Source organism: Myodes glareolus, chromosome 26 (genome assembly GCF_982192425.1).
Source record: "Myodes glareolus chromosome 26, mMyoGla1.1, whole genome shotgun sequence".
Lineage (NCBI taxonomy): Eukaryota > Metazoa > Chordata > Mammalia > Rodentia > Cricetidae > Myodes > Myodes glareolus.
Window position 1 is genome coordinate 23,965,946 of NC_142051.1, and position 14,780 is coordinate 23,980,725.

The 14,780-nt window shown below is 37.2% G+C and overlaps 1 protein-coding gene across 1 annotated transcript in view; it reads left to right on the forward strand.

Moving 5' to 3' along the window:
* The window catches only part of Ptprq (protein tyrosine phosphatase receptor type Q), a 189,302-nt gene that overhangs the window by 142,341 nt on the left and 32,181 nt on the right, over positions 1-14,780 (forward strand). Inside the window, exons 34-35 of the mRNA XM_048418794.3 lie at positions 2,777-2,876; positions 6,185-6,313. Of these exons, the coding sequence (XP_048274751.3) occupies positions 2,777-2,876; positions 6,185-6,313 (229 nt within the window). The remainder of the gene's footprint in view (positions 1-2,776; positions 2,877-6,184; positions 6,314-14,780) is intronic.

Below are 14,780 nucleotides of genomic sequence, written 5' to 3' on the forward strand. Positions count from 1 at the left end.
TGCTTGCTGTGCTGGGCCACTTTCTCATCTCAGCGTTTTAAGATATTTCTGGCTGTTCTCGTTTCTTTACCATCTTGTCTTGGCTTTTAAGATGAGCATTTCAGAAATAAGCATGTTTTGGAGGTGTGTTTCATTCTTTTTTGGTTTCTGAACAAAGATTTGACAATAGCTTTTAATTTTTTAGCAATGAATAAAATGACTATTTTCTCACATTCTGGTAGGCATGGTTTATTTCCTTTCAAAATTCTCTCAGTCTGACTGGGGGAAAATGTTCTGGTAGAGCATTTTAGGGCATACTTATTTTTAAATGAATTGATTGACGATTAGAACAATATCTATTTGTGCTTTACAATGATGCCATGGTGTATGTAGAGAATACTGAATGGAATACTGAATCATGCTAATTAACAGATGCATCACCTCAAACCCTTATCATGTTTCCCTCCTATATAACCATATATCAAAAATATCGATAGTAGTTTTGGCAAGATAGGTCTGAGTATAATAGTTTACTGGGCGAGCCTCACTTCCTCAGTGTGATACACAACCCACAATAGGGTCAGTTTTCAGAAACTGTCCTCCTACTTCTACTGGCTTGCCTTCACTTGCCCATTCTTACACACACACACACACACACACACACACACACACACACACACTTGTGGGCATATGCTGTAAAAAATTATAAAATGATAAAATTAACTGTAGCTAATTCTTCATGTTGTTTTTTTAATATCCTAAAAGACTAGTAATTTCATAAGGGAAAGGACAGTCTCCCCGTATGTTAACTCTAAGAGCACGTATACAGAATGAAGAGCCTAGAATGACAAAGCCAATATGGTAGCGTGAGAAGAATACCTTTCATTTAACTTCATTTTTAAAACGTTGAATCCCTGTGCTAAAATTAAGTGATAATAATTTAAGTCAGAAAATAACAGTTATGAAAAGTGTGTGCTTTTTATGATACATTGCTAAACTGCCATGCTAGAATATATTACTGAAATGAAACCGTTTAATTAACAGAGGCCAAGACTAGTGAGGAAATGGCTTTTGTATATTATGAGTAATACCACATAAAAGAATCCCACTTCGTATGACAGGATTTGGAGAAATGACCTCACTCATGCATAGCAGTGAATCAGAAAGTGTGCCCTACAATCACGGTACATTGTGTCTCCTCCTGAGGGCACTTTAGTACATGTGCTCAGAGGATTACACGCTGTTTATTAATATATTACATGTCATTTCCTCACTTGGACCAGGGCTTTGAAATGGCAATCTAGTCTGAAATTTCATTTTGTGGTCTCTGAAAACTGTCCTAAGGCTCTGTGTCTCACCATCACCTGATCAATGAGATTTCATATTCACCTTCCTGTTTCCTTTGACAAGAATATCTCCATAGGAAGCCTTACCCTCACTGAGGATTGGATGGGGTGGGGGATTGGGAGGAAGGTGGAGGGGATGGGAGGAGGGGAGGGAGTGGGAACTGGGATTGGCTTGTAAAATGAGAAAAAAAATAGTTTTTAAAGAATAAATAAATTTTAAAAATGATATCTCATTATATGTAGCATGCTAAAAATTCATAAAACAAAGCATTGGGGCTTTAATAAATGAGGAGGTGCAGTTAATATCCAAGGAGACACTTGCTCTTATAGCATCCTTTAAATGGAGCTTGATATGCTAGGGACTATGAAATTCTGATGACTGTTTAAAACTCAGTATTCATTCAACTCTACCAGTAGCCACAGGGACTTATCAGCACTTTATAATCACCAATTTAGAGGAGAGATAAAACATTAATAATGTTTGAATTTATTGTGTCATTGAACTGAAACATTTTTATAGCAAAATTATAAATTGTATCAATTAAAATTTTCTCCAATACAGCATATGAATGTAAAAACGTTCCCATATGAGTTAGAGAGATATATGTATTCATTCTGTAACAAATCATTGAGATATTATTGAACAATCCCCTACAAAAAAAATGATGTGACCAGGGCTGTAGAGTAGGTTCAGTGGTTTTTCAAGTGCCTGCTACATTATAAATAGAGTTAGGTAACCAGCAACAGCAACAGGAGGCTTACAATGCCTATAATTCCATTCCAATGATTCTTGGAACTTACTTAATTTTTCTTTCTCTCACATTGAGACTATGATTTTATTTATTAAAAAGCACACGTGTTATTATACATACACATATACATACATACACACACACACAAATATATATATATATATATAAACACACACACATGATAGTACCCGTGGGAAGTAAATTATCAAGGCAAGAGAGTCAAATGCGACTTGAAGGTTTCTTTTTTATCAGAACAACTATAGTAATAGAGTTTTCTTCAACTGAGAGTAGGATTCAGTTAAACAGAGAAAATAGCACAGTTTGTACATACTGACTTTGAAATTATAACCATAAGTCTTAGTAAAAAAAAATCTGGTAGGTAGATAGAAGTTTGGAGTTTATTAGTAAAAAAAAAATAAGCAATTATCGTATAGATGAGATTATAAATCCTTGAGCCTGTGTGAGCTCACAGAGGTAAAACAAGCAATAGTATGGGGAAAGAAAACATTTTAAGAACTGACCCTCCAAATTAAAGGGAAGAATAGGAAAGGGAGGAGGAAGAAGAGGAGAGGAGGGGACAGCAAATTCAATTTGTTTCGCTGCTTCTCTTAAGCACTAGGCTGAGAAACAGTCCGTGTGGTTTGAGACTCAAGACAGAACTCCAGTATAGTGTTAATCATCGTGTTTGATCTTTTTCAGGTGAAGGACTTTCAGAAAGAACTGTCGAGATCATACTGTCAGTCACCTTGTGTATCCTTTCAATCATCCTCCTGGGAACAGCTATTTTTGCCTTTGCAAGGTGAGATGTGTCCCAAATGCTCCATGGGCATCGCATCTGTCATAGTCCAATCAAGAAACAATAACCACGGCAATTATCCAAATGGGAAGCACTTACGTTTAATTTTTCTTAAATTTATAAAGCACCCAACCTGCCTGGAATATATATTACAATGTTTTGAACTATGCAATGCATTATGAATTAAGCAAATCTAGCCTTGAAGAAGTAAATTCTGCTATTTTGATAGGAAATGTTCGATATAAATGCCAGAGAGAACGGGAGTGAAAGAGAACTAAAAGGAATCAAGAGTTGAGATTGCAATTGATTAGTGAGTCTTGTTCGACTAGAGAGACAGAACGAGGAAACTAAGAGCCATGAGGTCTTCTCCCATCGTTGTCATGGGATGACTATTACAAGCACCTGCAACCTTTCTGTGGCAAAGAAGCATGTCAATGGGAAAGTAACTCTTTGCAGACGTTACCCATCCTTGTTGGAGGGTGGGAAGGTTAGAATTGGTTGTCGACGTATCTCATTTATACAGAATGGTTTGGGCATACGAGGGCTTTGTGGAATCATTGCCTAATGAGATGGGCAGAGGGGCATTGAGAACTCCTTAGGTGGGCTGCGCAGTCCTCACATGGAGCATTAAAACTTCAGCACCTGTCAGGTATGTGGTGTGCACCTTTAATCTGAGCACTTGGGAAGTGGAGGCAAGTGGATCTCTGTTTGTTTGAGGCCAACCTGATCTATACAGTGAATTCTGAGCAAACGAAGGCTGAAACGTGAGACCCTGTCTCAAAAATCGAATCAAATCAAATCATATCAAATCAAACATTCAGGACTAGAGCCCAGAAAAACAGCACCTCCTGGACCCATTGCCTGCTCAGTTTACTTTGCCACTCTGGACAGTTTAGTATCCTGGCAGGTGACAAAGGAGAAAAAGCAATCAAGGTCCAATCGATTATCACAGAAGGCAAACGGAGGTTGGTGGAGGTGAAGTTTTTCATCTAGACCACAGATCAGCTTTTACCTACCAGATGCTCCCCAAGAAAAAGCTCAGCTGGAGTAGGCTTGTTTCCAGCCCGCTCTTATATCCTAAATTTACCCATTTCTCCTCATCTATCTGCTGCCCTAAGGCTCGCTGACCTCATCTATGAACTTCCCATGGTTTTTCTACCCCCTCCGACTCAAAACTCCTCTGACCCTCACTCCTTCTTTCAAACATTCTCTCTGGCCCAAAAATTCTGTCTTGCTAAAGGCCAATCAGCTTTTTATTAACAATGAGAGCACCACATCTTCACAGTGTACAGAAGAGTTATTCCACCACAGGTCGGTTTGTTATTTGGAGACAATAAGGTAAATGAAACAGAACATGGTGGTGTCAGGCCACACACACACACACACACACACACACACACACACACACACACTCACACTCACACTCACACACAGACTCACAAAGTGAGTCCGAGTAGGGATAAGGTGTTTCAATCAGGTGCATAAGTCCTAAACTTCTTGCAGAAGAGACAACTGTTAAAGATGTCCCTTCATAGTAAGTTTTTTCACACACCCTTCCCTTCTCTTAGGCTGCATTCGTATATTTGCTTTTCAGCATCTCTCTTCTGATTCTCAGCACTTTCTGCTCCATCCTTCTCCCATAAAACCTCAGGGGAGATTTCTCTTCAGTTCCCCACAATGGAGGCTCATCTGAGAAACTGCCAAGACAAGAGCTTTTATTTGTGAAAATAACTAGCCTACTAGCTTTCTAAATAGCTCCGTGGGCTTAATTTTTAACTAAAATCACTGCCCGTGTAGTTTGGGAGTCACATGCCGCCACCTTTTTCACCTTGAGTTAAGTCAGCATTTTAATGTATGATTTGAAAATCTCCTTTAAAAAACATCTTCTTTATAACAGAGGCTGGTTTTTGGTTCTTCCAGGTGATAACAAGGGGAAGCCATTATTCTAGACAATTAGAAAGAACTTACATTTTAGTAAGAGTTTTGGCACATTATCAAAATGCCTCGACATGAAGGAAAACCCTCAGACAACAGGAAAATGCAGAAAGTATGTTGTACAAGTAATGGGCCTTGCCAATAAGAAGCACTCATCGTCAGTGTCCAAATCATTTGTTTGCTCCAAAACTGCATTTGACTTCCTGATTTCTTATAAGGTGAACCCTTGCATGGGCAGGAAGTGCTCTCCTATTGAATACATCTTCCCAGCATTTTCTTTCAGCCAAAGGGCATGTGTTCTTGGGTGAACATCAAGCGTTAGGATTTCTGGAACCCTGTGTTAGTTCAGCTCATCCGAAGTGTGCTCTCTTCCCCCCTCTGGCTCCAGAGAATCTAACTCAAACTGGATTTCTCTATGTTCTCCACATATTACTTATAATAATCACTCTAAATACTTTATCAAGGAATCAAGCACTGCCTCCTGAGTTTAACTTCAATATTTTTCTTCACTCTTTATACATTTTGAACCTACTTCTCAAGCCCTCTAAGGATGGAGCTACATTTTATGCTCTTGATATCATCCTAGATAGCAATATTTTTCATACACAACCCATGCAAATATTAATGATTAACACAGATCCAAAATAGTGTCTTGTAATGTATCACACCACACCTTAGACAAATGAGTAGAGAAAGCCCTTAAATTGAAAAGACTTTGGGCTGGTAGGAGCTCATTCCTTTAATCCTAGCACCCTTGATGCAGACACAGGAAGACTTCATGGAGTTCAAGGCCATTTGGGTTTCAATAGAGTTTCAAACCAGCCAGAATAATTATATAATAAAGTTATATAATTTAATGAAATAAAACTCTGTCTTAAAAAAACCCAGAGCAAGCAAACAAACAAACGAAAAATCCATGATTCATTTAGGTGTTCAGGGTCATATTACTCAGTTCTGGACCTAAACTTGAGTTTTCTGATTATAAAATAGAGATAATATTTTACACCTCGTATTCCCATAAAAATAAATGAGACAATTTAAAAAGCAATTTATATATTTGATGCATGTAAAATATTCCATTATAAGAAACAATAGCTAACTGATTTTTAGCACTGATAAAGTCTTAGATATTTCCATTTTATTATCCTTTTTGGCAAAATGAAGAGAAACTAAAGGGGGAAGGGATAGGTCACAGGGAGTAAAAGAATTATTTGTCTGAATGGCTTTGTTAAAAAAAGAAAGAAAGAAAGAGAGAAAGAGAAAAGAAAAGAAAAGAAAGAGTAAAGAAAAGAAAAGAAAAGAAAAGAAAACACTGTACCTAATCTGCCATACTTTCCCCAATAGTCCCTGCACTGATAGCCCTGCCCTTGTTTCAGAATTAGACAGAAGCAGAAAGAAGGTGGAACATACTCTCCTCGGGAGGCAGAGATTATTGATACTAAATTCAAGCTGGACCAGCTCATCACCGTGGCAGACTTGGAACTGAAGGACGAGAGATTAACGCGGTGAGCACACTCCTCTGGGCAAGCCATGGTTCAGAGGGCCTGGAGCCATGACCCTCTTCTGACCTATGCTTGTTGGAAGTGTTTGTGGGGCTCCAGTTTACACAGGTCACAGAGATCTTCTTTCAAAGGCTAACCTCCATCTTCTACACACTTCTCCCTGCTATGCGGAGACTCAGCTTTATTTGAGTTCAGTGTGAACCTTGCTTGGACTATGGTGCTGAAACAAGACGTTTTCTCTGAGACAAAATATTTCTATGCATTAAATCTTTAACATTTTATTTCATAATTCTTCTCCTATAAAAGATTTTCTTGTTTGGATTTTTCTAGAAATGTCCACAAATATTTACCATAAGCTTAATTTAATTATGCTGTCTAAAAGCTTGCTGTTGTTTATACCAATTAATTCTGTTTATGAGAGCTTTCCTCATAGTGCCTTTTTTCAGCATAAAACTATATGAATGTCCAAACTGTATATGCCATTGATATTTCTAAACCTACTTAGAATTTAGAAACCAATGCAAAATTAACGCATATTACTTTTAGCAAAAGAAATGTCAACATGTGTGCTGAACGAGTGACATTGTAGCTTAACTTTTTTTTTAAAAAAAGTCATAAGTTTAAATCTTTTAAAAAGCATTCACACTGCTTATAATATTAGCACATTTAAAAAACTTATCTAACAAGATAATTTCCCAAGTACTTAACAAAAACTGTCGTGAGACTTTCTTAAATATATACTTATGTGAGCTCCAACACCATGAGGTTCTTATAAGTACACAATTGTCCAGGTCTTGGCAAAGCCCCCTTGACATTTTAAAAGTTATAGTTAATTTTTACAAGGGGACATTAAAAAGTTGAGCACCAAAAGTAATGTGTTGTTACTACCTTTCAAACTTGGTCTTTATTTATGTGATCATACGGTTCTCATGTCCAGAAGATGTGCTGCCTAGGGAGGTCCTCCAAAACCCTAGCAAACGAAAGTTATTGAGTATCACTACAATGTAAGGACATTTCGTGTGTGAGATAGCCTTTTAACTTTTAGATATTGATCACTGTTTATAATCTACTACAATCAAAGGAGGGAACTCTAAAGGCTTATGTATGGAATTGTATATTACCTAGTAATATGTAGCTTGTTTGATTGTCTTTATATAAGCAAAACTATATGTGGAAGAACAATGGATTCCCAGCACAACCTCCACAGTAAACCATATTATCAGAACACTAGAGCATCCTCGGCTCCAGCTCACCTCCTGGTTCTCTTGAGGACCAACCAAACTTCAGCAATTGCCCTCTTTCTTTCTACACTTTTTTCTCAATTCCTACATCTCTCCCACCGGGCCAGGCTGGCCACAGTCCTTCTGAATGTGTATAAGGGAATAACCTCAACTCTCTCAGAGACATTAATTAGAGCTGCTTGAAAATATATAGAGAAATCCTGCCATCTTGCTGTGACTCACAGGAAGGCTACAACAATGCTTTATGACCATTTTCATTTTGTCCTGAAGCATCTTTATTGAACTGGTAGAAATCCACAGTAGGCAGATCTTGAGAAGTTCAATAAAGTACCAAGTGTGGGGTAGGATGAAATTAACATGAGAAAAGTACCCACTGAGGTCACTTTTCCTCATGGATGTGGGTGCTGGGGTTGCTTTCCCGAATGTGGTGTGTTGGCAGAGCATAACCATTCTCTACTTCTTAGCATTCAACACAGCTAGAGCACTGTGTGGTTTTCTTGTTGACTTTTTATTCTGGTAAGGACCAACTTGGCAGTTACAGAGAAGCTTTGAGTCGTAGAAATGTAGGCCAGGTCGCTACCAGTTCTTTGTTACTGGGCATTTTTAATTCAAGTGTGGGCTTATTTGCCTTTGGTTCTTTATTGATCTTCCCACTTCATGCTATTTTATCAATATATCATGCTATTTGTTAAGACATAAAAGATCAAAATAATATTTTAAATATGTTTGATTTCTGTATCACAGAAAATCATTGTTTGAATAATAATGAAATTGAAAATATTAATTTCCATTCATCCCACTTTACCATTTTGTGTGTCGGACTACAGAGTTTATCTTATAAAAATCCTCCCTTGGGAATCAACTGAGCTTCTGTAGTTACCCTTTTCCTTTTTATTTCCCTTTATTCATTGCTGTGTGTCCTCCACAGGGTTGGGTCCCTTCCATTCTGAAATAATACAAAAAGAGTTATATGTACCAATGACCCATAACAAGTATGATTTGCTGGATTTAGTATAGAAAATCATTAAAATTTTCATGTTAGTAAAGTCACTAATACATTAGACAAGGCTAAAAATTAATACCTGAATATTAGTGCATTAGACATATTTGCATGGGAGCTGGTCATCAGTGGAGTGCAGGAACATTGGCAATCTTTGAGGTGCTTCACAATCTAAGTATGCTCCAAGTCAGAAATGAAAGCTTAGTTCTGCAAATGAAGAGTCAAGGAGATTAGGTTTTCTCCAGAAATTACTAATTACCTCATACCAAGTGCCAACTGTGTGCAGGAAAGTGCTCAGCTTCCTTGAAACCTGCCCAGTTCTCATGTGTTTGCTGCCCAGGTCATGGGTGCATCCTTCCAAACTGCCAGAATTTTCTTGTTCAAATGAGCTTGCACCTACCCTCAATGCTGTTATCTCTTCACCTGTCCAAGAGAAAGCACTAGTCAGTAAAGACTGTATTCTAAAGAGTTACATGGTTGATATAAACAAAGTCAAGATGCTTAGTAGTGCATAGTGCTGTAGGCTTGAGTTTACATTACAAAGTCATTGAATATTTGTGCATTCTACTGTGCACTTCTGTTTCAAAACTCATTGTCTAAATGTTCATTCTTTAATTACATTCCACTCTGCCTCCCAACGAGTTTGAGGATCCATTCTCCACATTGTACATTTCTTTCCCAATGAAGTCAAAAAATATACAAATTAGAACTTACTGATTCTATGAAAATTTTAAGAGATGTGCTAAGAAAATGTTTTAAATCCTTAGTCAGAGTTCAAGGCCAGCAAGTACAACTTACTAAGATCTTGTCTCTAAACAAACAAGCAAACAAAATATAGAAGAAAAGAAAAAAGAAAGGAAGGAAGACAAAAAAGAAGGAAGGAAGCAAGAAACAGAGAGAGAGAGAGAGAGAGAGAGAGAGAGAGAGAGAGAGAGAGAGAGAGAGAAAAGTTTATTTTATTTTGAAACAGCATCCAGCTATGTAGGTCTGGCTCACATGGAATGCACTATGTAGACCAGGTTACCTTCTGATTCAAGATCAGAAGGGGAAAAAGAAGAAAAAAGTAAAAGTTCTGGGCAAATAAGTAAGTCAAATACTGCATGTCTAATCTATCTTGAAGTCATCTCCCTTACTTAAAAATATAATTTAATAAATAATGTAATTGTATGAATATGTTTTGTAAGCTGTATATCAACATGCACTGGGTATTGTTACTGCTATTTGTATTTGTAAAATTAAAAACTATTCCACTTCACTATCATACATAGAAATTAACAACATAATAGTTACTATTATTACAAACAAGTTTTACCTATTATTTACTTATTATTACTTGCAGAAACTAGAAACTAGAAAACTGTAGAAGTGCAATTTTCATTTTGGCTTGAGTAAGTCTCTGCTAGGTTTGGTAAGCTTTTAATCCTGTGACCTGAGAGGCAAAGCCAGGCAGATCTTGAATTCGAAGGTAACCTGGTCTACATAGCACATTCCATGTGAACCAGACCTACGTAGTTGGATGCTGTTTCAAAATAAAATAAACAATAATTGACACAAGAAACTAAATGTAAGATCATTTTCACATAAATTGCCATCATTGCATGATAGATTCTGATTATTAATTTTACATCTGTTCTAAATTTATGATCTCTTGTAAGCAGTGGCAAAAATATCTGAGTCTGTAGTACAATTCCACGCCAGCAGAATGAACTCTAAGACAACCAATGCTCATGCTCCCATAGTGGCAAATAGAAGATAATGTGGTATTGTGCACTAAATGAATAATGAACCTTTACTTCCAGATACTCTTCATTTTTCTTTAGACGCAAGGAGATTTTTGTCATCCAGTAAGTGGCGTGGTAATGCCGAGTTCTGCTGTGATTATTCTGATTTTGCCAGGTGCTGTGCTGTCTATTTTAAAACACATGATATTGAGCATTCTGTTGCTTAATATGCCATTCTTTCCGAGGCCAGAAAGAAAAGAAAGCGTTTTCTTCCTGTGCGGTGTGTTCTCTTCGACTGCATGCGGTTGCTATGGTAAAATTCTTACCAAAATGCACATTGACTTACAATGTGTATGTATTGAGGCTATGTTGTGCTCTTACATTGGTATAGTTTTGATGGTAAATTGGGTTCTCATCTAGATTTTTTTCACAAGCTTCTCATTTTTACCAACCACCCTCTGTGACACAAGGGTTTAATTTTCCATATGATGATGGAGAATAATTCACAAAAGTCCATTTCTCCAAGTGCAGGAGAAGCTATAAAGAAGCAACGCAATGGCTTTCCCTGTCCTCTGTTCTCTAGCTATGATTTATGAAACTTAAATTTCTGGCCTGACCAGTAGATAACCAATTCTGCCCTTCCAGAAACTACCCTAATTCTTGGCGATTCCATTTGCATCTGGCACAAGTATAGCAGGGTGAAGTGATTAATAATATTATTATTAATAGCAGGGATGGCCCACAGCTAAATTAGAGGTCTGGAGATAATAAATGTCTAGAGGTAAATCGTTTGGGTGGAGGCAGCAGATGAAAAGGCATTTGATTTCAAAATTGCAAACCTATTGAAGAGGAGCTAGTATCCATAACCCATAGGGCAATATGAGCTAGGATTCCTACCATTCTACTTGACAATGTATAATACACCTAGTGATTAAAGTAAAAGGAAATAGGCCTCTTCTACTCTAGGCACACTTGACATTTTATAATTAAAACTAACCCTGTTTTATTTTAGTTTAAATAGGGAGCAGGTTAACGTGGACAGAACTAGAAATGTTACGAAACACTTTATTTTCGGAGAATTTCCCTGATGGCATAATACCTGTCAGTGTCGGAAGCTCTTAGACTAAAGATTTCATTGATCTTCTTACTCATAAGCCATCCATTTCCAGCCAGCATTATTAGCTGACCTTTGGGAATTGTTGATTCCTGGTGTATTGGTTGCTTAATTTAACTCCAGTTAATGTTTGCCATCAGCATAAAATAGAATAATTTTATTGTCATTTTCCCTTCTTGCAATGAGTGCCTCAGGGGTTCTCCCAGAATCGGTGAAGACTGGGTCCTGCCCATCAAAGAGCTGAACTTGATATCTTGGGTTAACCAGTTTTTGCATAACTCCTTCCCATCTATATGTGATGCTAGCGGACCTGACCTACATATGATGTCTGTGGTGCTTCCTAAGTTCTTCCACGGGGCTTCCATTGCTCGCCTGCAACCTTCACAGATAGCTCAGGCCAGATTTCCTATCCAGCGTGTGAGGCCTTTCCAATGCATCTGCCCCGAGGGCACTCACACCTCTTAACACAGCTGTCCACAGCCTCACAACTCCCTGCTTCTGTCTAGTTGCTCCTGAGATAAATAATCTGTGCCCACGGTTAGTGAAATAAAACATCTGTCAAGGGTTTGTTTGCAACTGTGCTAATGGAGAGAGGCTTTGTAACAAGGAAAATGCAGTACCTGCTACGCAGGGAGTCTCCCCTGCACTGGTTGGCAGTAGGGTGAATACTGCCTTCTTATCTCATCTAGAAGCTATTCCCCTTGCCTGAATGAGAGGAACCTGTCTGTCACTGATTGCTCCGTGATTACGGCTATGTCTCCCTTAGGAGATGATGCTTTAGAATCAGAGTTACTCTTTTAGAATCTTTTTAATTTTTTCCTGGGACTCACAGAACAATTACTGGGTTGACGTGACAAAAGACAGAAGGGATTTGAAAGAATCCTGTTTCAAAGCCCAAAGCAGATTTCAAACATTAGGGTAGGAAGGAATTAAGAAATACCTATAATTATAACTGACGATGGACAAGTGACCAAATATCATAAAGAGGCAGATAAAACCCTAGGAATAACTAGGGATGGTCAAATACATAATATAAAAACTTATTCAAAAAACTTATTATTTCACAAAAACTTTATATTTCTCAAAACTTAAAAAATTTAACTTGTACATTTTACTGGGGGAGAATCTTCTCTGATTCGTTATTTGAATAGCCAGTACATGATCTGGTGTACAACTCATGTATTTTATCAAATTAATATTTTATTTTATTTTAAGCTTATTGAGCTGTTCAAGGGGAAAAGACAAAATTTCTCTGTTTGTCTTGTACCACTGTTAATGCTGATCTGAGCTGCTTCTTTACTTCCACTGTGAACTTATCTCTATAAGGATGATATTTTAATGCCCTCTAGATTTCAACTAATTGGTCTTGGGGGAAAGCGGACTCTCTGACAATACGGTCTTTCATCACCTCTGCCAACGTAAATAAATGGTTCCTCCCAGGGTCCATATGAGTCATCTGAGTGAAATTTAAGTTTTTGATAGACTTTCAAGCAATGAGTTCAGCAGTGAAATAATATTCTTTCTACCAAAAGACGCATGATTTAAGCCAACTAGATTTATGTAATGAAGAGATTTATGTAATAAAAGTATTTAGCCCTTTATAGTGAAAACTGGTCAGTAATCTTACAAAAATCTGGTCGATTCCAAGCTTGATTTATCAGCTAAATGAGCTGAATATAATTTGACAGTTGCCTTCACTGCCAGAAGTGAATATGAGTGTTGTCCCAATGTGAAAATGAGTTCCACTCAACAGTTTTTAAAACATTTTAAATTTTTTAATTGAAAGAAACTTTTTGATTGAGGGTGGAGGCCCTCTTAGAATGCTTTATTTGAAAGCATCACTACTGAACTAATACTGTTGGGTTTTGCCCATCTTGTCGGTGAGTTTCTTTTTTTTTAATTTTTTAATTTATATATATGAGTGTTCTGTCTTTCTGAGCATCAGATCTAATTATAGATGGTTTGAGCCACCATGTGGTTGCTGGGATCAAACCTCTGGAAGAGCAACCAGTATTCTTAACCACTGAGTCATCTCCCCAGCCCTTCAGTGAGTTTCTTAGGGAATATATATATACAACCAGTCTTCCCTTCAGGGAATTCAACTGTTCTCCCAGTGATAAATATCTGAAAGAGTTGTTCTCACAGTGGGTCACACCTCCTTTTCTGGCCATGCATTTTTCCAATTTAATGTTTTTGAGTAAACATAAAAGTTCAGAATTTTAAAAAGAAATAAATTATTCATTTATTTTGATTATTTATTAATAATTAGTATTATTAACATGATTAATTATGCAAATGGCATGTGAGTTAGAAATATAGCTATACAGCCTATAACAATCAAATACAGCCATATAGCATGAAGCTAAGGAATCAGAACAATGGGGTGGGCAGAACACAAGCAAAAGAGGAAGAAATCGGAATTTTACTTGAGATAGCTGGATACATATTCTAAAATACCATCTCTATTTCTGTTGTTATGTATAAAGATTTCAAATTTTTAATTTATACATAAGTGTGATATAAACGTAGGCTAAAATGTACCAAAATTTAGGAGTTTAGAAGCCTTATTTCTTATGTTACATAAAGATAATTATGAAAACTAATTACAGAAAGTTTGAGTTTAGATAAAGGAAGTGATAGAAAAGAAAATACAGATAAGAGCCCATCATCTTTCTTCCTTCCCTCTTTCTTTCCTTCCTTCCTCCTCTCCCTCCCTCTTTCTTTCCTTCCTTCCTCCTCTCTTTTTCTTTTCCTTCCTTCCTTCCTTCCTTTTTTCCTTCTTTTCTCCCTCCCTTTTTCTCTTCCTCTTTCCTTCCCTCCCCTTTCTTTCCCTTCCCTTTTCTTTCTTGCTCCATTTTTTTCCTTTCTTCTTTTCCTTTCCTCCCTCCCTCCTCCTTTCCTTTCCCTACCCCTCCCTTCCTTCCTTCCTTCCTTCCTTCCTTCCTTCCTTCCTTCCTTCCTTCCTTCCATCCTTTCTTTCTTATGTGGGGCTGTAGAAAATTCCCTGAGATTCTCCTCCAGCAGTCTCCCAAGTGCTGTTATGGCAAGTGTGTTCCACCATACCTGGGAAATTTTCTTTTCTTTCCTTTTCTTTTTATTTAAGAAGGCAAACACAATTTGTTGTTCCATTTCTAACTTTCTAAGTGACTAGCAGTTGTTACATTGTCTACATTAGGAGACTTATTATAAAAACATAGGGGCTTTATTTAGAATTGATTATTTTGTATTACTAAATCTAATGACTGCACTGATTTCATGTGTTAGTTTTTGGCCTCCTAAAAATTCATAGTTTCCTAAGAACTGGGTGAGAAAACCCATTCAATTTCAGTAGCATTTCACGATAATATTAATAAAGGGTTCATTATTATTATAAGATTATGAAGATTATAAAGTA